At 38.3% G+C, this 24572-nt stretch overlaps 2 protein-coding genes across 7 annotated transcripts in view; one reads left to right on the forward strand and one right to left on the reverse strand.

Annotated features, from left to right (window-relative positions):
* The window catches only part of LOC107654141 (kelch-like protein 25), a 46816-nt gene extending 29346 nt beyond the window's left edge, over positions 1–17470 (reverse strand). For 2 of the 6 annotated variants that reach the window (XM_016441085.1, XM_016441084.1), the window contains exons 1-2: positions 14099–14162; positions 10447–12294 (exon numbers count right to left, since the gene is read on the reverse strand). In XM_016441085.1, coding sequence (XP_016296571.1) covers positions 10481–12294; positions 14099–14162 — 1878 coding nt within the window. In that variant the 3' untranslated portion in view covers positions 10447–10480. Of the gene's footprint in view, positions 1–10446; positions 12295–14098; positions 14201–17165; positions 17193–17314 lie in introns of those variants that run through there. The other 4 variants (XM_016441087.1, XM_016441086.1, XM_016441088.1 and 1 more) reach the window with 4 other exon arrangements.
* LOC107654140 (cytosolic carboxypeptidase 4-like) overlaps positions 1–24572 on the forward strand; it is a 227408-nt gene that overhangs the window by 31298 nt on the left and 171538 nt on the right. The window contains exon 2 of the mRNA XM_016441082.1: positions 20084–20230. Coding sequence (XP_016296568.1) covers positions 20116–20230 — 115 coding nt within the window. The 5' untranslated portion in view covers positions 20084–20115. The remainder of the gene's footprint in view (positions 1–20083; positions 20231–24572) is intronic.

The following is a 24572-nucleotide window of genomic DNA, read 5'->3' on the forward strand; positions in this document are numbered from 1 at the left end:
AATTCTTGATTTAAAAAACTAAAAATCTCATTAACAACCCATTTGGAATTAAATTTACTCTTTATTTCCTCTCTCTCTCTCTCTCGCATCAGAATCGAGTGATGGAAACGCTGAATTTCAAATAAAAATGCCTTAATTCGCAAAAAAGTTTTTACGCTCACTTGAGGTGGTTTTTGACTTGTGCGAAAAAGGGTTAATGGGAGATGGAGATGCATTTTGCGAATAAATTCCTTCAAGCGCATCAAAAAAGTCATGTGACTTTGCGCTATGCTATTATTCACAGCATCTGAAATGTTATGGTCATTCGGAATTGCCCGAGCAAAGTCTGTCATCAAAGTATTTCTTTATAATTGCCTCCCAGAACTGTTAAACGACTGTGTTCCCAAACAGCAGCATCCACCTCCGAAAGCAATTATCGCATTCATTGTGTTTCGTCTGCTCGTTCTGAGGTGTAAGTAATTTATTATATAGGAAAATTATTATATTCAGTAGCTTCTCCTACTTTTCTTAGTGATGTATAGTGCCAGTTTATCAGGAAGTGATGATTTTGTTCTCTTTGACTCGGATGGAAACGGTGCTTGTTTGCAAATGTTTTGTGCGATTATTCCAATTTTGCGCATAAGTTAAATTCGCAACTTTGGATGGAAACCCGGCTTATTTGCTGATCAATCCTACAGATCAAATGGGAATTGCCAAATTATCATGCTACATGTATCTTTAATATTAAAATGCATTTCATTTATAAATGACAAATCTATAAAAATGCGCACTTTATATATACATACATGCACTCACAAGCCAAAGCTCCATTCTTCAGCATAAGGGAAACCACAAACCCACCACCAACATAACTAAACAAACGCCTTTCCCTTTACTCATAAATGCATACATAAGTTGATTTCAACATTTACTCTCCCAATCCACTCCCATGCAAAGCATGCTGGGAACTAGAGCAATGCACAGTTTGTTGCCAGCAAAAATAATTTTGTGCCCAACACAAAAGGATCAAGTTAACTTCTATTCAACAAATTTAAGTGGATTGATTGATTAGAAATGAAATTAAGTTACTTTGACAAGATGTTCAATGACAGTGTTGCTTTTTAAATTAAGTAAATAGAACAAGCATCAAGACCAGAGCCAATTTTAGTCTGATTAATGTCTATACATGCATTCTACACATTATCTAGGTTTGTTAGTCCAGACGATTTATTTTGGATTAAAGCATTAATGTGACTTTTTGAAAAAGAGAAATTATTACTTCAGTTCAACTGAAATGCAAATGTTTGTGTTTGCTAGGGAAATGCCAATGTTTGGACAAGACCTTTACAGTTAAATGGTTAAATTTCCTTAGAACTGGCACATAGTCAACTTCAATAACACATTTCTGTGTAGATCTGTTAAACATGTTGCTAACACTATAGGCTTATGCTTATCAAAACCAGACTTGATGGAGGGGTTAAAGTAGACATGGCATTACTAATGCGGTGATGCTAAAGGATAAATTTAAGGACTGATTACAGTGAGCGGTGCCATTCCAGGAAATGGAGAGCTGCTGCCATAACTGTGTGCACTTGAATGTGCAAATCCACATCTAGTTTAAACGGGGCACATCGACCAGGCAAAGCTTATCCAGCCTTTACCCAACTGTGTCAATGCTTGGCGGGTCAGAGAGGATGAGGCGCATGGGAAATCCGGGCTTTTGCTACCTGTATCGGCCTGTTTCCACCAGTTGGGAGAACTGTGGACACTGCCAAAACATCATGTTTCCTGCTTTAGTAGCATGCATGCCACAAAGAGAGCTCAGATTAAAACAGCCCAATCCGATTTATGGGCTCTGCAACAGCAAAACAATTAGCTGGTTTAGTTTTTCTAAAGGCCCCTCCTTTACAGGTTTGGGACGGGAGGTTGTGGTGTTTGGCAAAGGGTCAGGACTGTTCCAACTGGCAAATTACCTGGATTAGTTGAACACAATGCTGCCCAATGAAACTGCACTGTTGGCAGAAAAAGCAGTAACTAAGTCTTATTGAGGACATATGGCATGCGCTAAAGCAAAAAGTCAAAAGAAATGTCATTACAGGTCAATGCCTGGATATTCCCTATTATATTAACCTGAAGCTTCTGGTTGTAATTAAAGCCCTGGAAAGTCATCAGGGGCCCGTTCTTCGAAAGTCGCTAACTCGACGGATTGTTTGGTTCTTCGAAGCTCATCCCAGAGTTGCTGTCATAGCAACAGGTCCGTAAGATTAAACCTGTTTGGGAGCAGGCTTATTTCATGCAAACAGGATTAGATTGCATCTTTTTAAGCAGAATTGATACTTAAAATCTGTCCGCTACCACCGCGAATTTATTACAAGAGTACCCTACTAATCCAGGGACAATAATTTAAAATAATAATCATTTAAAAATTGATTTAAAGATACTATAATATTAATGTTGTGTAGCCTTTAATACTATAGACACAGCCAATTTTACTCACTGAAAGATTTATTCGTCATAAAATGATTACTTCATAATTGTATTCGAGTCTTGCACACATGCTATACAGATAATGTAGAGTTGTGCATTCATTTGAGTGATGACCGCTATTATGAGAGTGGCTTGATGGAGCGCAGGAGATGCAGATGACATGATCTTGACCATTAAGAAACTTAAATTAATGCTGTCACGTAACAAATCTGTTCAAATATTAAATTAAATTAATTGCTAATTACTACATTGAAATAAAATTGTAAAGCCTGTACAAATATTATAAATCATGAATATAAATAATTGGGAATCATGTAAAAAATTAAAATAAAATAAAAACAGCGCACATTTCATTTATCTATTATAACATTTATGTAGTTTTGTTCGCTTGGCTGTTTCCTTATAAAAGTCCAAATATTTTTTACGTTTTTCATCAGGTTTCTTTTTTAATTATATGTCATTACGTTGCTGTCTTGCCGCCAGCCAATCGCTGCATTGCTAATCGTGGTTTTGAGTATCGATACATAGCCCCTTTTAAACCAACCCATGAACGTGCAATTATCTCAGATAACTCAATCCAACCATACTAATCATCAACAACAGGTGCGTTCGAAGAATCAAATTAGCCAGATCCTGATTAGTGCGATCATATCATCTTGGATGTGACATTTCATCTCGGATGTATAAGCGACGTACGAAGAACGGGCCCCAGGTTTGATGCTGCTTTAAAAAAGCATTACCAGCGCATACTTTGGAAACAATTATGGTGTTGTTTGGGCAATTTCTGACTGTTTATCCGGTGATCATTCTAAGGAAAACATGAAACTGCGCTAGCACGTTCCTTCTGAAATTACACACGCAAATGCTAGCTGATTCCATCAAACAGGGCTTAGGGAGATTCCCAAACAGAAGTGGTTTGAGAAGTCCAATGTCAAGGTGTTGTGCAGAGAAAGGCCTTTGTTTAGGTAAAGTGCTGGGGGTGGGATAGTAACTCAGAGGAAATGGCCTGAAATCTTACTAATTATGGTCACGTTACAGTGGATTTTGTCTGTCCTAGGATATATCTCACAATACATACAAAATGTAGACACTTTAGTCCAACTGAAATCATACCAGTCCAATTTTTGAGAAGTCAGACTAAAGCATTTGCATATGTATAGGCCATTGCTTGAATCTGAAATCAAAGCACAGGTAAATGCATTTAAATGCACTTTAATGCATTTAACACAATTTCTAAAAGGCAACCTGACTGAAAAGCATTGGATGTGTAACTACGTATACAATTAAGATTAAGTTTTAACTTTTCAAGCTACAAATAAAAGCAATGCTGTCACATCTAAAGTTTCTTTTGTACTCTACTGTATATAAAAAAAACCTAGAATCTTTAACATCTTCTGTGTAACTAAAGACCACCACAAATTGTATTGAAAAGGACCATTCTGGCAAGGTATAAGGCTAATGTTACCTTTCCATAAGATCACCAAATTCACCTGTTATCAGATCAGCGGAAGGGTGATCCTTGACTTAAAGGGATAGTTAACAAAACCCTCATGTTGTTTCAAACCTGTATGACTGACTTTTTCTATAGAATGGAAAAGGTTTTTCCCCCCATAAAATGAAAGTCAATGGGGTCCAATGTTGAATTGTCCAACTGTCATTGAAGCACTTATGGTGTGTGCACACCAAAAGCAAATGTAATTATTACTGCGAGTACATTATATACAAAGTCAATGCAAAGACGCGAATGGGTGCAAATTCGCGATGGGCAAAGCGAATGTCACAAATTGAGAGACACGACTGCAGCAAAAGCATGATATGCAACTGAATCGTCTCTTCTGCTCGGGTTGAAAAAAAAAATCAACTCCAGTGGAAAATTCGCATGACACGTTGACACACAAGCCAATCGGCGAAGAGCTTATTTACACATCCGATTGTATCAGAAAATGGACACAATGTTTTTATTCCAAAAAAAAACATCCCGCAAGTAATCTAGAGCAATAACGTGATGTGAATATTTGCTTCGCTTTTGGTGTGCATGAAATCCCTTCCCGGGGTTTGTTTATTTTTAATTTTTTTGCATATTTGTGGCTAGTGTTGTCAAAAGACCCGGTATTTCGGTACCAAGTCGGTACTAAAAAAATTAAAACGTTACGGTACCAGGTTTTCTTAAGTACCGGTGGTACCGAGTACCCGGTCAACCCGGTTCTTGATGCGCTAAACGAAAGCTAGCCTCTTCCAGTGTTGCCAAGTCCGCAGTTTTCCGCGGAATTGGGCTGCTTAACACTGTTGCCGCGGGTTGTTTTTCATGTCCGCGCATTGAAAAACGACCCCATTAACGTGATATTTAGCCCCTGGAATGCGAATTTTACCGGGGAACCCCGCCAAAACATAATTTTAATATTACACAAAGATAATGCAAGTAAATGCAAAATGCTGTTTTTAAATGATGATTTAATTAAGGGAAAAAACTGTCCAAACCTACCTGGCCCTATGTGAAAAATTAATTGCCCCCTCCTGTTAAATCATGAAAGAACTGTGATAAACCAAATTATTTTAGAAAGCTGAGTTAAATTTCACTAGCCACACCCAGGCCTGATTACTGCCAGACCTATTGAATCAAGAAATAACTTAAATAGAACCTGTCTGACAAAGTGAAGCATGCTTAAAGAGCAACACATCATGCCGCGATCTAAAGAAATTCAAGAACAGATGAGAAACAAAATAGTTGACATGTATCAGTCTGGAAAGGGTTATAAAGCCACTTCTAAGGCTTTGGGACTCCAGCAAACTTGGAGCAAACTCTTGGGTCAGAGCCATTATCCACAAATGGAGAAAACTTGGAACAGTGGTGAACCTTCCCATGAGTGGCCGGCCTACCAAAATGACTCCGAGCACAACGACGACTCATAAAAGAACCCAGAACAACATCTAAAGAACTGCAGCCCTCACTAAGAGTTCCAAGGCACAAGCCACTGCTGACCAAAAAGAACACAAAGGCTCGTCTCACATTTGCCAAAAAATACATTGATTATCCCCAAGACTTGAACAAGAAAAGCTGAACTTTTTGGAAGGTGTGTGTCCCGTTACATCTGGCGTAAAACCAACACAGCATTTCATAAAAAGAACATCATACCAACCTTCACACATGGTGGTGGTAGTGTGACGGTCTGGGGCTGCTTTGCAGCTTCAGGACCTGGATGACTTGCAATAATTGATGGAACCATGAATTTTGTACTCTAATCAGAAAATCCTGAAGGAGAATGTCCGGCCGTCAGTTTGTGACCTCAAGCTCAAGCGCACTTGGGTTATGCAGCAGGACAATGATCCCAAACACACCAGCAAGTCCACCTCTGAATGGCTCAAGAAAAACAAAATTAAGTTGGAGTGGCCAAATCAAAGTTCGGACTTAAATCCAATTGAGATGCTGTAGCATGACCTTAATCCGTACATCCATGATCGAAAACCCTCCAATGTGGCTGAATTAAAACAATTCTGCAAAGAAGAGTGGGCCAAAATTCCTCAACATCGATGTGAAAGACTCATTGCCAGTTATCGCAAACGCTTGATTACAGTTGTTGCTGCAAAGGGTGGCACAACCAGTTATTAGATTTAGAAAGGGAATTACTTTTTCACATAGTGCCAGGCAGGTTTGGACAGCTCTTTTCCCTTAATAAATGAAATCATTATTTTAAAACAGCATTTTGTATTTACTCGGGTCATGTTTGTGTAATATTACAATTTTAAAAGTTTGTTGATCTGAATTATTCAAGTGTGACGAATATGCAAAAAATTAAAAAACAGGAAGGGGGCAAAAACTTTCACACCACTGTATATAAATGTTTTATCAAATGTTTGACAATGCGTGGTTTAAATGGGGAAAAACACGAGATACAAGCTTTACATACGCTCTACCATCAATCTCTGAAAGCTTTCCTTTATTTTCTTTTTTTTTTAAGGGCATTAAGCTAAGTCTCTAAAAAATTTATAACTACCGTGAAACGAGATGGTTTTCAGCAAGGCTGTCTGATTACGACTAATAATGTCAAATTTAGACTCTGGGATTCAATTATCCGGCTGTCTAAAATGATACACCGCTTTCTGAAATGGATTACATTCAGGTACTCCTCTGCTTCTCCCTTGCTGCTGCAGATTTTAAAATATGTATAAGCTGAAAGTGGAATCCCAACCCTGTACAGTCCTTTAAATGATTTATAAAGCTCATTCTTCTCTGTTTTGTTTCTCATAATGACACACGTCATTCCACCATGGAGACCAACAGGCATTTTAAGTGTGAGACCATAGAGCTGCTCACCTCTATTAATTCTTCATATCTTCACTCAATAAGAGTTCAAAACACAGCAGCCTTTGCTTTTATAACCCAATAATATAAGTTACTTTAAGTAACTTCTTAAGTTACTTTATCATTGCGGAGAAGGCTGCCAGGCTGAACAGGGTAAAGAGACAAATAAGAGAGTCTAGGAGGACTATTATAATACTTGAAGAAATTGAGATCTACTTTTGCTCATGTGTGTTCAGTTCTGCTGTAATATTTTTGAGCCAATCACATGAGAACCGTAAATAATCACTCAAGTTGCATAATGACATCTCAAATGAGACCGTCGAATGCCAACACAAAAAATTGGTCTTGAGCCCCAAGCTGTGATGTCAAAGGCAGTAAATAGAAAAATGTCAGCTTAAAGGGGTCCTATTATGCTCTTTTACAAAGTCTTGATTTTGTTTTGGGGGTGTACTAGAACATGCTCTCATACTAGGTTGTATTTTTCACATATTTTACATTATTACAACACCTCTCTCCCGTTGTAGTGTTTGAAAAGTGATTTCGGCTAAATAAAATATCTCCTTTTGAATTGGACTTTGAGCTTTGTAACTTTGCAAATCTTTTTTATGCTCAAACAGCAACATTACAGACTAACTAAAGTTGAAAAAGTGAAAAATCATAATAGGACCCTTTTAAATATAAATTTAAAAGTCTACTGTAATATGAAATATTCACATTTTAAATGTTGCTATTTTGCTAGAATACAAAAATATTTTTGAATGCTCATCAATGGAAAAATACTTTGCAGCCAGATGGTGTACTTACAACGTCTACCAGCAGAGTCTAGCGGGGCCATGCTAACCAGCTAAGCTTTAACCCTTTGGTTGGAACCCGGTTAACTACGTTTATGCGATTCCTGTGGGCGTTTCTAGAGCACGCCACTGCTGCCAATATCCTTCGGCAGGCCTACCAGGGCGTCCTCCAGACATTCTGATTTTGTGCCCCCTGGGCCTAATTATAAAACCCAGCTTTTGCTGGGCCACCTGCTTCACTGTGAAATGAAGCTCTTGTGGTGTGAACGAAGTCTCTGGCTGATGAAGAGTGTTAATTATTACTCACAGAAGTAATCATTTTCTAATCACCAGGGGATGCAATGAGACGACTCTGGTCCATCCCCAGGCAGTCTAATTTAAATGACACAAGTGAGAGATGTTCAGCTGACTGTTATGACGCATTCTTAGAGGCCATCGACACAACTGTAATTCCTCAGCATCAGGTTTAAGCAACTACCTTTGCTGTATAACATACACAAATTGATATGCACGCTTATCATTAAACTCTGACTTCATGCAGACAAGAGGCTCGCTTGACTTCTGAGAAAGGTAGTTTATGCATATGTTGTTAGTCTGTAATGACCTATTATCCCTAGTCTTCATAAGTGCTGACAGACAAGATATTATGATAGCAGAAATGATGATGAGTCTCGGATGCCTATAGAAGTTATTAGAACAAAGCATAATGCATTTCATATTGTCAATAAGCATTAATTTTTTACAGTTCAATGCAAATGATAGGTTTACATTTATATACTCGTGCTTTTGTTTGATAGTAACATAGCATGCCAAGGAGCTTATAAATGGAAATAAATGGGAGTTTTCTTGTTTCTTTGGAGAGTGAAATAATTATAATTTATTAAAAACTTAAAGCAGACATAAAAAATAGTAAAATACTGTATAATGATGCACTGAAATTTTAGCCAAATATTATTTCAAATTAGTCTTTGTTTGGAAAAACTACAATTCTGTTTTGTATATTTATAGAGAGACTCCATTATAATTTTTGTATAGTAAATCTATAACTTTAAAAACTGAAATTTGGCTGATAACACATCTGTACCTTGTCAAAAATACACAACAGATGGCAATGCATTTTCCATTCCTAAAACAAATGTGGTAGGCTCTTTTAAGTAACACACTTTTTTGCCTTCACACATAAGAAATAGTTCCTCTAATGAAATAGGTCTTTACTAATGCACCTACAGCCAAAGAGACTGATTGCTTCTGGGCATAGGGACTTCAATGCACAATTGGGGAATGCAAATTCTGCAAATTTACAATTGCATTCCAATTGTGAAACTGTTTCTGTTCACATTGTCCTCTGGCCAGGGGCGCCGCTAGCAATTTTGGGCCCTATGAAAGAATATGATTAGCTTAACAGCTGTATTACTTGTTTGCTAGCTACCTATGCACATACAGCAGACAATGTTAAAAATGTTTTACATTATGAACCTTAACCCAAAAACCTTTAGCTTCATACACTGTATTGTATTGTGACCCTGCCTGTGGAAACCCAGCTAAAGTATTGTTTTTTAACAGTGGATGAGTAATTCACTCCTTGATTTGCTTAATAAAAGCCTCCTTTGAGATCGTTTTGAAAGACATGTTTATTGTGTATTATTTTCAACGTGTTTATTGCTAAGTTTAGTGTGGCAGACGGTGGCAAAATAATTAAATAATAATTTGCCTGCAGTGTATCTGGTTGCCATGACAACCTCACACGCTTCCTGCTGCTGCTCTATGTAATCAGAGTATAAATTTGTAGATTTTCTATAGCAAAACTAAAATGTGTTTAAAAGTGCGACTGACCAAATCGTCCGGTTCGGTTTGCCCCCCCTCGAACTCGAAGACATCTCTAATTTGACAGTTTACCATCTGATCTCACTCAGTGACTCTAGGCTACGTAGGACGGGACGAAACCATGCAGTGAATGGGGGGAGATAATTTAGCTGGAAATGCAGAAATAAGCTGTAATTTTGTTTTATTTGTAACTCTTTGGTAGATACATTTATAATTTATATTACATTACTACTACTACTACTGTTACTACTAATAAAATAGATCTCTGGGGGCCCCAAAAGTGTGTGGTCCCTTAGAATCGTCCTAACTTCCCCCCCCTTCAGCGGCGCCCCTGCCTCTGGCCACTGAAAATATTCAGCAAAACATAACATAAAACAATTTTCAGTTGAAACTTCTCAGTGGTCAAAATTTCAAGAGCTTTATATGGTATATTTGATGGGAAACAAAACACTGTGACATCTGTTCCAGCAACAATAAGCACCCTCTCCCTAAATCTCTCCACATTGAGTCCCTCATTGCAGTCTGTAATTACAGAGATTAAGCCACTTTGTGCTCTCACTCTACCTAATAGCCATCGCATCACTCTGATCCGAAGTAAGAACTCATGAGATGTTTAAGCCTCAACCGTCAACCCTCTTGAAGTTGCCCTTCAATGACAGCCACTGCTCTATAATACTGCTAGACATCCAGATGGTTTAACATGCCAGTTTTCTCTTTGCTCAACCACTCTCAAAACCCTCAATAAGATGGGAGCACTCAGCTGCTTTCAAAGAAGGCTGCCAAGCCGAGTTTAGTATTTTGGCATGCAGTTATCTTGACAGAAATCACTGTTTATGTGTCAATGTCGACAGCCTGCTGACTTCAGTTGCTCCTCTGCTTAGAATTATGATTTAAGCAGTTTTCAAAGGAAGCACCTACAATACAAAATGATTTGGTTGTGTGTGTGTGTATAGATCAGATAAGGTAATACAGATACTTACACTTTCAGAAAGAATAATACATTTAGTATACAGTCTTTAAACTCACTGGAGTACATCAAAAATGAGAGAAAAGCCAAAAACTTACCCAGATCAGATCCATACACTTCAATCAGAGGCATCTAGGCAGGAAGATGTTTCCAGGTACTAACAAATGCAGTTGGAATCAGTGAATAAGGCACGGTAGTGATACTGTTCCAGCTATCTGATGTTGGATCATAGCAATCCAGGGTTTTACACCGCTGTGTACCGAAGTATCCGCCGACCACGTAGAGTTTATTACCAGAGGCCACAGCATGGCAGCTCATTCTTTTAGAAGTCATGTCACCAACACGCGTCCATTGATTGGTCTCACAATCAAATCGGTAAGCGGACGCTGCAGTGAACTCTGTATCACCACCCATTATGAATATCTGACTGCCAAGGACAGCGGCGGCGGTGTATCTCCAGGGTTGCGGGCATTCGGCAGCTATAGTCCAACGGTTCTCAACAGGGTCATAGCATTGGACCTTTGAAGCCTTGTCCCTGTGTATGGTGGTTCCACCAAACACAAAGAGTTTTAGCTTGGCGCTGACCACTGCTGCATTGCTGACACCATCCCTAAGTGGTGCCATCATTGTCCATTTGTTGGTTAGGGGGTCATACCGCTCAACCTGTTTAAGAGATACTGATGGGGAGGCTGGGAAGACACCTGCTATAGCAGTGTGACCCCCAACAACATACAGGCAGTTTTCAAGTTCAGCCGAGCCATGTCCAAAACGAGCAATTAGCATAGGGGCACCTTTCGACCATTCTTCATGTACCGTGTCATATATCCAAACATCCTTCGACACTCCATTTTCCGACCCCCTTCCTCCTGTCACGTAAACTTTGCAGCCAATGGCACATGCACTGAACTCCTTCCTGGGACTAGGAAGATCTGATTTAGGGATGATCTCTTTTGCTTTGTGATCCACTTGGTAGATCTTATCACACATAAATGTCTGACCCCCAAGAATGAGCAGCGTGTGCCCAGCTTTGCGAGGCCTAGCGCATGGGCTGGTGACAACGCCGTCATTCTGCAGAATCTTTTTCTTGCACTGCATGGCCTCATCGACAATCTGTCGGCTCCTTTTATCTGACATCACAAGTTCCTCACATGCCACAGCCTCAATGAGGCATTCTGAGGGTAGCAGTGCAAGGCGTAGTCCTCGCAGCAGCTCAGGAAGGTAGTCTCTGCGGCTGTCTAGGTCATACCTAACCCAGCGCATGACTGCATTGAACACAACCTGTTCATCTTCAACCTCCAGCTCATCGCTAAGGATGAGATCCAAAAGCTTGTCTTTCGAGAGCCTGCAGAAGTCTTCAGTGTCTCGAAGAGTCTCAAAGTGGATGAGGCACATCCTCCACGACAGTTCATAAAGGCGCTTGCACTGATGGGCGTCGGAAAGCAGCATCATCCCTAAGCAGTTTGACACATGCAAATTCTTCTCTAAAAATTCTGCTGCTGCATCACGGATGTCATGAAACTGCAGCATATCTCCAGCCTCGAGAAGTGACTCTGCATTCTCCTCGTTGATGATGACACGTGAGGAGTAAGCAAAGTCCAACAGCAGCTCCAGAACTTCTGGGTGAACACTGTCTCGAAAGTTAACCTCATTGTCAAGGCTCTCACGGAGGCCACCGCTAAACATGGCTTCAAAGTAGCGACTGCAAGCAGCAAGCACAGCTCTGTGACAGGGAAAGGAGCGGTTGCCTGCCCATAGTGTCACATCTGTGAACATGCACTGTTTGCGCAATGTATTGAGGTGGGTGAGCACACTGTCTGGATGTGACGGCTTGTGGAAGAGCGAAATGTTCATGGAGCCTGTGCTCGTCCTGGACTTGCGGTTTTCATGGACGCTGACTGACATCTTTTCCAGCACGTCCAAATTTTCACTGGTTCCAATACCCCGAACTAGGAAAATACAAAAGCACAACAAAGTAAGTTAGCAAGTGCTCTATAAAGGTATTTTCAGTATTGAGAATGACTCACTGCTGTACATGTGTATGCTTGGCAATAAAATCACCACTGAAAAGGTGGTTATGTACGGTGCTGTATCAACAAAATTTAGAGCCAACTAGTGCCACATTTTTTTCAGCTGCAGACATCATAACTATTGGTCTTGGACTTTTTGATGATTAGCATTTACTTAAATGTGGTTGTAGTGTTTGTGTTGAAATGGCTGATAAATCTTTTTAAGCTTTTTTTTCTTGCGTATAATGTCCAGAGACTGAAAATGTATTGCCTGAATGACATTTTCACATTCTTCATAAGAAAACTTTGCTTGACATTTGCTAGATATTCAGAGCTCCTTCAGTAATCTTACTTCAACAGTTGAGTTCCCTGTACTTTGTTCAGAGGATCTTAGAACTGTAATCTTTCTTTACACTGTTAAGCCAACACAAAGTGCACAATTAATCAACTCTCTAATTCTCACATTTTAGACATTTTTGACAGACTGTGATAAAGTTTAGATTCATAGGTCAGTAATCCTTTGTTTTTGGCAAAACCTTGAGATAACTATGCAAGAAATCCAATCAGATCATTAAAATGAACACCTAAAGAAAACAAACATAAGAGAATCCTATCTACACTAATCAATAGTAGTTTTACTAGATTAAATGTGAGACATTTGTGAGGAATAAAAATGCAAGAATTAAAAAGATAGCATCTATAATAAACTGAGAAACCTAATTATTTATATTCTGTTATGATTCTATCGATCTTGTGTAGAGCACAGTTTTTCCAAGTAATACAATTATGTCTTCATAATTAACTTTAAATTAAACTTTTCCTTTCTCTCTTATACAGGTGCATCTCAATAAATTAGAATGTCATGGAAAAGTTCATTTATTTCAGTATTTCAACTCAAATTGTGAAACTCGTCAATGCACACAGACTTAAGTAGTTTAAGTCTTTGGTTGAACTTTTCCACGACATTCTAATTTATTGAGATGCACCTGTATCAGTAAATTTACTTGAGGTTTTTAACAGTAAACATTGTTACAAATCACTGACATGTTCATTCAACGCATAACTGGGGTGACGACAACTAGTCCAAACTGTAATACACTGCGTGCAATGCGGCAAAACTAGAAAGCTCCTATTATAATCAAGAAAGTGCAGATTGTGTAAATTAGACAGGTTTGTTGATTAACATTCTTGAGTTATAATGCAATCAACAGCATGAAAAACAAAATGGTTTTTCACATTTTAAGAGTGTTAATGAGAAAATGGCAATTTAGGCACTTGATTTACGGTGCAGAAACGCAATTGGAAAAGCAAAGAAAATGGTTTGCTGATTGGTCAGGCTTGCAGCTCATGATTTGGTGAAATCCAGACAGTTTTGCTCGTTATCTGAAGTGTGAAAACTAAGGTTTCAAAAGCAGAGGTTCAATGTTACCAGTGGCTCATTGTGTGAGTGGATGCGCTTGCATGTAAACTGGATTCTTTAACTGAAACAATTTGAGGTTGTGATGAGAGAGGGGTGCAAGCATGCACAAATATCTGCGGGGTCTTTATGGATCACAATCTCGGGATGATATGAATCACAATGCAAGAGTTTGACCACAAAGGATGCAAGGTCACAGCTATCCGTGCAGAAAGCTATGCAGGGGGATAAGGGCAGCTGGGAGGCTGGTATTGGAGGGGTAGGATGCAGGGCTGTTGATGGGTGAACAAGAGAAAAGGGAGTAAGCAGGTGTCTGAAACCACTTACAACGGCAAAAACTGCTGACCCACGCACAGGCACTGACAGTGAGGAACTGAGGGGGGGTCTGCATTGTTCTGCGTCCCCTCAACAGGCCAGGCCAACAGAGTCCTTTATGGGGCCAGGGAACAGAAAATGCAAGAGAGAGATTTTTTTCCACATACAGTATAAGAAAACTTAAGAGGTTCTCCAGTCATTTCTTGCAAGGTGAAACTGCCTTGGAGTTCCTGCATGGTTCATCCCATCACCCATGGTAACCATCACTCAACAACAGCATGAGCCATGCCAAAGTTGCTGAATCATTCAATGTGAATAAACTAACTACCTATCCATGCAGATATTCTCACCAGCATGAATGACACCTTTTAATTGCAATGCCACTGAGAGGCTGAGGAACAAAGGTCTTTATTTCTTTGAATGTTCTTCCTGTGTAAACATCTAGACTCCTCTGACTAAATAGCCTTTCCAGGTTCTTTTCACTGAGGATGTTGGTATTCCAGAGCTGTATTTCAGTTAGCAATGGGAGCACTGTGGGAGGTGCTTTTTGTGTGTTTGCGGAAAGTCAAAAGCTGGCAACTTCGCTGATTTGAAAAAGCTCCAAGAATCACCGGCCTGCATGAAGTCAATCATCAGGATTAAGCACTTCTATCAGCACTCAGGCTAAAATATATTTTACACAAGTACGTGGATGCAGACATTTCGCACTGCGCAAGCTCGATTTCATGCACTACGTCTTCCGAAATGTCGTAATACAGTCCATGCTCAGTGAGCTGCCATGTGAGGCACTATAACGAATGTCTTTTGGCTTAAAAAAAACTACAAAAATTTTACCTTTAGGGGTACAACTTGTTAATGAGGCAGTACAAATGGACAACTTTGTATTGACCCCTCTTTTTTTTTTAAAGGGGTCATATGTTGCTAAAAAGAACATTATTTTGGTGTATTTGGTGTAATGAAATGTGTTTATGCGGTTTAAGGTTAAAAAAAACACATTTTCCACATACTGTACATTACGGTTTCTCCTCTATGCCCCGTCTTTCTGAAATTTTTTCAAAGCTCATCGGTCTGAAAAGCGAGGTGTGCTCTGATTGGCCAGCTATCCAGTGTGTTGTGATTGGCCGAATACCTCAAGCGTGTGACGGAAATGTTACGCCCCTTACTATACTGGGATGCCCTGTCAGGCCGGAGCAACGACGAAACACACAGCGTCACACATGGTGGGCTAGAATGAGCAGCGGCCGACGGCCTAGAGTGAGCGGAAGCTGGCTTGAGTGAGCGGAGGCTGGCTTGAGTGAGCGGCGGATTTGAGTGAGGAACGGCGGGCGGCGGGCTTGAGAATTTGCAGTCTGTGACTCAGAACAGCCGCCATTGTAGTCTACTCTACCAGGACCAGGAAACAGTCCTCCATAAAATGGGCTGTACACATCTGAATATTTGGGTTAAACTGTTCTGGAACAGTGTTGTAAATACAACTTAACCACTGATTTCTAGTCGTGTCCTCTTTTGGAAGGCCAAACAAAGTAGTTTCGCTTTCACAACGAAACACGTGGGGGCGTGTTAGAATGAGCCGTTTTAGGTAGGCGTGGTTGACTCTTAACTTTTATAAAGAATATCTCTTTGGATTTGAGACTTTAGTCTTTGCAACTTTACAGATCTTCTTTATGCATCAAGAGCTTGTAACACTCCAAAGAGAAAGGAAAAATTTAAATCGCATCATATGACACCTTTAAGGAATGCTATATTCATTTAAAATATCCTTGCTGAATACTTCACTGAATAGTTGCTACAGACAGTACTCGCTGCCATTGTTACAGAAAATTATAGTAGTGTGGCCAAACTGGCCATTTTGGCTGAAATGGAAAAAAAAAACTTTAGTGAAAGCATGTTAAGCCTTCCTACGTTTAGTTCCTTATTTATTATTACAACATAAAGTACCATTTTTTTAACCCTGCAAGGACGCCCAGAACTGCACATCTGGGCATCTCCCTTATTTGACACCCATTTAAGGACATGGAACCTCTAAAAATGAGCTGACGAGCTGAATCAGGTGTTAAACATCCAAAATGTTACAGGAACAAAATGTAGAACCATTGGTAGTCTAACGTACCAGGTGAGTAATTAAGGCAAATATAATTGTAATATTAGTGTCATGAAACCTTTGCAAAAGTAAGCAGCAGCCAATATGCGGTTAGACAGGCGTTTGCTTAGTACTTGAACTGTGACCAATGCAGAAATAACTGGAATGACCTTCAAATTGTACATGGACCCTGAGGCCATAGATGATACATTCAAGCGCAATGTCCTGACTTTTATATCGTATAAACACATGTTTTATTGTAAAAATGTTCTCTAGGAGCAGGTGTTCTGTGGTTCGGGCTTGGGTGGGAAAAAAACAAAAAAAATACACAATATTCTGTCCGTCGTTCCCTCAGTTAACCCCTCGCCTCAGTACACTATGAAAAGTGGTTGTACGTTAACAAGTGTAGCCAATATGGAATTAAAAAGCAGATAAGCAATAAGATTGGCAAGTTCGTAGTAAACGGCGACTATTTTTTGCGCCACGAGACTTCAGAAATGCGCACCAACTAAAGATACAGTTAACCAGCTCGCTAGTGCGCTAAACAATGTAAAGAGACACCTGATTAAATGGATAACTTACACTGAGGTATAACGTATAATAAGTAATAATAATGTATGCATACAGCAGGCGCTTTTATCCAAAGTGACTTACAGTGCATTCAGGCTATACATTTTTTTACCAGTATTTTTTACTATTACTATAATGTAATAGTAAGATAAAAATAACCACAGTAACATCTCAAAAATGACAGATTAAGCTGCGCTTATGTTTATGCCGACCGCTCAGTAACGACACTGTGAATGAGAGGAGCTAACGCTGTTAGCAGAGAGTCGTAACTCCGTGTATTGACATGCAGAAGAAAGCCTGACAAACTCCTGGCGATTAGAGACACGTAAAGACGCTGCTCTCCCTGTAAGCGATCATTATTTGTTCTCCTATACCCATTTCTCCTTCTGGAAGAAGCGAGAGGTAGTCACAAATCCCTATCCAGCTCACATCTAATCCTGACTGAGTGTATTGGCTTTTCCAGCTCTAACAAAAACAGGAAGAACAGTGCAGATGTTGGTTAGAGTGTTATTCATCTAAAGCTTTTTTTGTTTTTGCTCTAATACAAGACTATTTTTAGAAAGACATGGCATACTTACAGTGTTCTGGGCGCTAGTGAGAAATCCTGACGTTGTGCGGTTTCGGAATTAGGGAAGGAATCATAGTTTTGTTCACCTATTGTCTGGTTGTCTCTTGTCTGGTTGTGTTACTTTGTTCACATTTCAGTCCTCACTGAATGAAAAACTGTGGAGTCTCCTGAGGTAATATCCAAAAGCAGAGGAACGGGTTGATTGACGTGCCGTTGACCAATCACGCACTGAGAATTTATGCAAATATAAATTGTAGCCAATAGGAACGTTCGAACCTGAAAGTCTGCGCTGTTTTCAGTACAAAGTAGCCAATGGCGGAATAGTGGGAGGAGCGTCGCGGAAGGCGATGACAGCGCATCACAACAATTAGCAGGGAAGTGTTATGACTTTTTGTGCACATACGCTTTTTAAAATTGCTACAAAGACGGATGTTCACACAAATTAGCAGTATTTTGGCAAATATATAATTGTATTTGAATAATAGCCATTCTTTGTAAATATAATTAAAAAGGACCGTATTTTATTCTTATTATTGAATTAGCGCACCGTTGTTTGTTCATAAGGCAATGGGATTAGTACAATCTATAGATCCTTTTCCATGTATGAATGCAACAATTGTAAATCGAGAATGTTTTAAATGCAATGCTTTTAGCTCCATCTAGTGGGATTGTTCTATTCATAGCTAACACATAAGACATAACATAAACCTTGCACTGTTTACACATCTGATCATAGATGTAGGCATGTTCTAATGCAAACTCAATGTTTGATGGACCCTGCTGAAGTAAACGCATATAATATCTATATTGATTGCATTTAGTATTGTTAATCTTTACAAAAAAAAAAAAAAATGCTGCTTCAGGCCATAGCCTACTTGAAGGTATTTGTTAATGTGTTAGCTAGAGCAAGTGTTTTGAAGGTTTTTGGAATAAAATGATCCTTATGAGGGGATCTTTTGTGCTTCATAAATTGTAAAGTCATATTTTAATTTATGAAAACCACAATTATACTGAGTGTGATACTTTAACATGTTATTTCCAAAATTAAATAACTGACTTTTATATTGTAACTGTTAGAAAGCCTAAATGGGTTTAAATAACTCTGAAATGTATTTAAATGTTTAAAGATATCTATCTATCTATCTATCTATCTATCTATCTATCTTAAAATTCTTAAATTGTGCCTGTTGTGGACTGAGGGTCTGTGAATTTGAAAACCGCTGAGCAAGATAGATCATACAAGAAAATGCCTTATTTATTTATTGAACTTTCATTTCTTGCTAGTAATATACTGCAGATTTTTTCTCTTTTTTGCGTAATATTAGGTTAATTAATTAAAATCAATATTTTAGGTTAAACTGTTATCCGTTTTATATTTATAATATTAATTTAGTTTTTAGTTTTCTTTAGACATATTAGTTTATTATCACTCACGAGTCTTTAGTTGCTATCTGATTTTTATTTTTATTCCACAGTTTGTGTTAATGGTCTCTCTGCAAATGATAACTCTTTGGCATTTCATCTCTTGGTGTTCTGGGTTCATCACTTGGGCCTGTGAATTTTCTAGTCTGTCCCTGTGCTGCTAAACCATGTGTAATACGATCAAGTTCACTTCGATTTGAGTCTGAATGCATTTTCTGGGCCAGTGCATTGAGACCACTGCCTTGTCCTTGGTTTAGCTAAAGAGATGGTTGAATTTCATTGGTGGCCATAATTAATTATGTTCTATCTTCAAAATCACCAAGGGAGTATCCTCCATTAGTTGTCTAAACCTAATCCGGGACCAAAGGCTCTTTAAGTGTAGAGAAATGTGCTGATCTTGACTGCGTTAATTAATGCAAGACAGGCAGAGTTTTGACCACATATGCTGCGGTCATTAGAAGTCAGATCATGAAATCGTAGTACTGTAATAAAGCCACAGACTTACTGCAGTGCTTACAGCAGCTTTTGCTGGGGTAAAAAAAAGGTTTAGGACTTAAATGGCATGCAATGTGAGACATATCTCATTTTAAATGTTGAATAAGTGCCATATAAACCAGACAGGTAAGCCAGGTGCCAAAAGAGAGGATTATATAGATTAAATAATATTTGTACATGTCAAGTGAGATTTATTTGTGTAGCACTTTTCACATTTCAGAGCAGCTTTACAGAAAATGTTCATGTTTATAATATCTTAATGTATATCTGCATGTGTGCAGATTATACTTTTATATCAACTTTATATGCAAAAATATTGCATTTTTGTCAATCTATATAGTTAGATCTGTCTGTTGATCTGGCTGCTAAATATAAAAGCGTTCAAAAGCATTCAGAACTGATCAATCTCAATTTTTGGTAAAAGATGGATCATCATCGTAGGCATTACATTTCATGCAGTTTCCACTTGATGAATGACCCTGATGAGAAGATGGTAATGTCCCTCATCATTTTAAACTTTATGCACCACAGATATGTAGCTGGCCACTAAGAGGGCCACAGGACAGCCCATGGGTTATCCCGACATTACAAATGCCCCCTAAAATAGCAAGGCCATAATCCTACTGATATTTGAAGATCACTGTAAACTTTCCAACAGTGCTTGGTTTTATGTAAATTGCACTACCCATGGTGCACTTGTTGCCAAGCAATAAAATCTGACCCACATGACGTACCGCTGGCGCTCTGAATTTCGAATGATATGTTCTCGGAACGGTTTGTAGAGAGGTTTCTATGCAACAGAGGTTAAGTGTACTTGGTCATAACCCCTGATCTGATTTAAGGCCAGTTTGTTTCTTTCTAGCCAGGTTCTCTTTGCAAAAACGCAAGCTGAACATGGAAGACACACGGGAAGAAACGTCTGGACCTGAGGCCCCTGCACAGGTCACCCAACCGTGGACGTTTTCCAAATCATCTTTGATTAGAAAACTGAGACAGCACTTAATCAGTTGTAAGTATATTATTATTATTATTATTATTATTAGTCATTCATGCAATGTAAGAGTGAGAATTCATTTAATAATTTTTTTGCATTTATTTATCTATATGCAATTATTTACACATTCATTTATATGCATTTATTTATGTATACACATTTATTTATGCATTTATCTAACTATATGCATTTCTTTATCTGTATCAATTTATTTAGGCATCTATTTATCTATATGCATTTATTTATATATATTCACTTATTTATGCATTTCTTTATCTATAATGCATTTATTTAGGCATTTCTTTATATGCATTCATTTTTATCTACTTATGTTTTGTTATATGCATTAAATATGTAATGGTATAGACAAGGATGCATTTATTTAGCAAATATGGCATTTTACACAAAGTACAGTAATTTTGTAATTTATGTAGTCACATTGATCATTGTGCATTAATTATTTTCTTTTTACTTGGGCTACTTACTGATGAGCATTGTAGACAAGATGTTTTTTTTAATTTTAGATATGTATTATTTTCACATGTATTATTGAAAGGCAGCAGACTAGTTTGCAGTGTACTAATCCAAGTCTAACTGTGTGAAGCTTCAGAGCGTCTGGTGTCTTTGTTGCCGTCATCTGCATGACAGTTCATTTAGCAGTTCATTTAGGCGAGATGCTAATGGCGTTGCGTCTCTCAGCTGATGATGATGAAGCAAATCAAGCATCTGATGAGCCCGTTGTGGTTTTGCAGCCCTATATTTAGACATCTCTAAGCTATCTGTGAAACTGAATCATGTGCTGAGGACGCAGAGTGATCTGGCACCAGATAGTTTTTTTTTTTATATACAGTATATAAATAAATGTAGGAATGTGCTCAGTGGATCTCCGCAGCTATAAAGCGTTTTTGCCGTAGATCTATGGTTACAACTATGTGGGCACTCAAACAACATCCCCATATGTGCTTGTTGATTTCAAAACCATGGGCTCCTTGAGGAGTTGAGCTTCCTTCATCTTCCACTCTTCTGGAAGGTTTTCCACTGGATGATGGAACATGACTCCTGGGATTTGTTCCAGTTTAGACTCGAGCATCAGTAAGGTCAGGGACAGATGTTGGGCATATGGGGTCTGGCTTACAGCAATTCCAATTCATCCCAAAGCATACCTGTCAACATTTGGGTCCCAAAATACGGGAGAAGGGGGGAGGGGGTGTGATCCTTTCCTTCCCGCAGTACTCATCACTGTTGTAGGTTGCCAAGTTGAGGGGACAAATGGGTTGAAATTTGTATGTGTCGATTGTGTGAAAAGGATGCGTTTCATACAAGATCTGGCAACTGGGCAACCTTGGAATTTGTTGACAGATTATTCATATAATGAGGTTTGGGCCATACAAATCACAGCAGTTTTACCGGAGGCGAATGTAGCAAACATATAAAATACGTTCAGTGGGATTTTTTTAGAGAAACATTAAAATTACGGGAGAAATACGGGAAAATATTTAAACAGGATTATAGCGGGATAGAATGGTAAAATACGGGAGAATACTGGGAAAAACGGGAGGGTTGACAGGTATGTCCCAAGTGGGACAAAACAGGGTGCAAAATTGAAAAAATAAAGCCTTGTACTCAGACAAATGAAACTACATTTATGTATCTTATATGTACTAAGCTACTGAGCTATGCTTTGATACAACCTCCCAACTTTTCTCTTTTTTAACAAAATGTGCTTTTTTACGTTGGACTGTGTAATATAATTTCAACTTTATCTTTAACAGCATTCAAGATGTTTTTAACATTTCAAAACACATTCTCGTGTTAGCACACAGATTACACTTTCACATGTGACCAACAATTCCACAACAAATATAAAATATCATAATGAAATATTATCAAAATATTCAACTGACGGTGTCAACTCCGTCAGTTCTGTCATCTGACGGTGGTGACGAAAACCTGAATTTGTAGTCATTTTAACTATCAAATACATTGAATCAGTCAATTACTGTATTAAAACAAACACAACAAACAGTGAGTATGTTATTGTTTATAAAGCTTTTATTCAAGAGTCACATTTAAGTATTTTGATATATCATTGGAACACAAGCTCTTATGGTGGTGACATCTGACGGTGTTGACAAATTTGCCATTTCTTTCACAAAACCAATGGAGTTCATGTACTAGCATTTTATTTTTTTCTCTTGATGCTAGATGCTATTGGAACCTGCTTCAGGAGAATAAAATTATCTAAATATTTCAAATAATTTCATCAGAAATTGGAAGATGGTGTTGACATATCATGGCTGTGACAAAGGAAATATTAACATTAGGATTTAAAATATTCTAAAACTAAAACTTAGCAGAGCCTGTCTGACACTGATGTACTCTGCAGAGGTGAACTGTTACCCTTGCTGGACCTGTTTTGTCCCACGTCTCAAGAATGACTGAGGGTTCAGGCCTGGGCATTGTGTGGGACAATCAATCATGTTTATGGACAGTGGGTAGTGTGCTTTCTTTGCCTCCATTTTTTTTTTTGCTCTGCTGTTCTACATTATGGAAATAGTCTAAACTTGTTTTTGTTTTTTAACAAAGTGTTAATCAAAAAAACATTTAATAAAGAAATGTTATGTTTACCTGCATGTATTGTGACCATTAACTGACATCTTAAAATGTCAGAGGGTACTTCAAGTAAATAGTTTGTCAAATGGGTTTGACTGCCCAAAAAGTTTCATGGGTATTCCTGGCCTAAATAGTAAATAGCTCCGAAAACAAATGAATTAAAATGACTAAAAATGGTGTTTGTTGCTCTCATTGGAGTAATTTCATTACATTTGAAATACTGTGACATACTGGACCCTTTTCACATGGGGTTTTTCAGAAGCCGAAGTCATCATATTTGGGTAAGCTTCTAGTGGTGAATGGAAGCTACAAAAACAAGGGAGAAATGCCTTACAGAAGTATCATGCAAAGTCAAACTTTGTCATCTACTTACAGTATACTGTGGCGTCAGAAGATATACATGTACTATGTAGATGGTCGTTTTTATCATTTATCATTTTTAGAGCTTAAATGGGTAGGTCACCCAAAAAAGAAAATCCTTTCATCATTAACCCACATGATCTTCTGTTGAACACAAAGGAAGATATTTTGAAGAATGTTGGTTACTAAACAGTCGATGGTAGCCATTGACTTCCATTTTTTCCGTACTATAGAGGTCAATGGCCACCATCAACAGGAAAATAGTATTGGTAGTATTAACTGAAACATCCACGAAAACGATTGTTTTTTAATTTTGCGCAGCCTTCCAATTTCTTCTGCTCTGATGTTAATCATGATGCTTGGTTTGTGGCTTGAGAAATTACTGATGCTCAGCAATGAAAGCAGAAGGTTTTGCAACCGAAATGCAGAAATTAATTTCACTGTCATAACTAATTTTCCCTTTTATCTTTCATCATCCAGTAAGGGTGAGATGAGAGTTAATGAGGAGGTAATCTAATGAGGATAGTTTTCTGCCTTTAAATCTTAACTGTGCTTGCAGCAGTAGGCCTTGGCATTATTTATTTATTTATTTACAGAGAAAGATTTAGAAACATTTTGAAAGTTGATTTCTATATAAACACATACTTTATTCATTTTGCAACTAAAACTTTTAAAAATTGCACTGTTATTGCCTATGCAAAATGATTTGAATATACATTGACAAAATACCCAAGTAGTGGGCTGAGTTGCTGATATGGGCTATTGGCACCTGGCTTGTGAAGCAACTTGATGCTATTTTTCTTTCTTACAAAATGTAAACATTAACTAAGCTCTTTATGCAGTATTTTATGTGAGGCAGCGTGTGTGTCTGTTCTTATCTTTTCCCCAGAGTCACAGTTCAAGTGAAGCACTTTAATTAACGTAAACGAAACTCCGTTTGAACTCAGTGGCTGTAAATTCGAGACCCGGTCTTCCCATTCCCTACGAGTCTCTAGTAACTCAATGTGTCCTGTCTGCATATATCTCCTCTGATTACCGCTGATATTAATTGCCTCGCTTATACTGCTGAGAGAGTTCATAAAATCTTAAATGAGCTGGGGTTGAAATACAGACCGCTAAATCCAGCTGTGTATTATGTATAATGCAAGTACATAGTGCTTTCATGTTAATGCCATTTCCTGTCAGGCTAGTCAAGAGTGACCACAAGAGGGAGATAACAAGCCATGTATTGTAGAAAAAACAAATGTGTTGTAAATCACTGTGGCTCTCAGACGGTTTTGCTTCAGGACCCAGACTGTAGGCTAGATATCAAGTTGGTATTTAGAATCAAGACCAAAATTTGATTATATACCAAAAAATTGTTTATTGTACAAAAAAAAAACAA

This window comes from Sinocyclocheilus anshuiensis, unplaced genomic scaffold, assembly GCF_001515605.1.
Source record: "Sinocyclocheilus anshuiensis isolate Anshui unplaced genomic scaffold, SAMN03320099.WGS_v1.1 scaffold115, whole genome shotgun sequence".
In the NCBI taxonomy this organism is placed as follows: domain Eukaryota; kingdom Metazoa; phylum Chordata; class Actinopteri; order Cypriniformes; family Cyprinidae; genus Sinocyclocheilus; species Sinocyclocheilus anshuiensis.